Below are 1078 nucleotides of genomic sequence, written 5' to 3'. Positions count from 1 at the left end.
CCCCCAGTCAGCGCCCCCTCCCCATCTCCTCAGGACCAGGCACCTCCACATCACCCTCACCCTGCACTCATGGGCCCAGCGCTGGGCCACCCCCAGCCCCCCTTTGTCCCACCGAGGCTCATTCCAGCAGTCCTGGGGCTCGGCACGCCTCATATTTAGGGACCCCCAGGGTCCTGCTCCCTCCCAACCCCACCCAGACCCCGCGGGGGCCATCCCAGGGCTTTGGCCCCGCAGCGCAGGTGGGACGTGACCCGGTGCCGGTTTCAGCCCAGCCATACTTAGCCTCTGACCTTTCCCGGCTGTAACACGACCGCGTCAGTGGCCGCTGGCTCGTTTGGCCTTGGGATGCCCCATCCCAGCACCCCGTCCCGCCGGTTTGGGGTGACGCGCTGTGGCCAAGCAGGTTGGGTGCTGCAGGGCTGGGTGTGGGCAGGCGGGGTGGCCAGACACATGCACACACCTCCCCCAGGTGATGGGGGTGCAACGGGGTGCTGCAAGCCCCCCCTTAGGGCACCCTCCAAAAAAAACAGCCCATGGGGAGCCGGGGGGATGCTGCCTCCATCACTTGGTGTCCTGGTGACACCGGTCAACCCAAGCCGGTTTCTGGCTGCCAGGCGGCACTCCAGGCACAGGGATGTGGTCAGGACAGGGGAGGAATCTGGAAACGTCACCGTGCGTCACCTGGCATGGGGAAGCCCTCACCACAGCCGGATGCGACGGGTGGCTGCTGGGAGCCAGGCAGGTGATGGCCGTGGGAGCAGAGGTCCCGAGCTCCCTATTTTAGGGCCAAGCTGGGGGTCAGGTCTTCCCAGCTTGACCATGGAACTGGGCACCAACATAGCAGGGAGGGGAGTCCCCTTGTCTCCCCAGACCTTGGCCTTGGGGACCCGTGTGTCCCTGATGTGCAGAGTTGTTTATCCATCCTCCTCTGCTTCCCTTGCAGCCTGAAGTGCGCCTGTGCCTGGACCACGGCAGCATGTCGACAGGTGAGTGCTCCGTCCCCCTTGCATGCGTCCCCCTTGTCCCCCCCTTGTATCCATTCTTTCTGCATCCTCCTCTCCCCCCTGTCCATCCCCCC

At 65.5% G+C, this 1078-nt stretch overlaps 1 protein-coding gene across 1 annotated transcript in view; it reads left to right on the top strand.

Annotated features, from left to right (window-relative positions):
- The first annotated feature begins 722 nt into the window (after positions 1-722).
- AK1 (adenylate kinase 1) overlaps positions 723-1078 on the top strand; it is an 8585-nt gene continuing 8229 nt past the window's right edge. Inside the window, exons 1-2 of the mRNA XM_009634461.2 lie at positions 723-742; positions 944-986. Coding sequence (XP_009632756.2) covers positions 977-986 — 10 coding nt within the window. The 5' untranslated portion in view covers positions 723-742; positions 944-976. The remainder of the gene's footprint in view (positions 743-943; positions 987-1078) is intronic.

This window comes from Egretta garzetta, unplaced genomic scaffold (assembly GCF_000687185.1).
Source record: "Egretta garzetta isolate BGI_Z169 unplaced genomic scaffold, ASM68718v1 scaffold190, whole genome shotgun sequence".
NCBI classification, from domain to species: domain Eukaryota; kingdom Metazoa; phylum Chordata; class Aves; order Pelecaniformes; family Ardeidae; genus Egretta; species Egretta garzetta.
The sequence above is the reverse complement of the archived record's forward strand: the minus strand, read 5'-3'. Positions and strand labels throughout refer to the sequence as shown.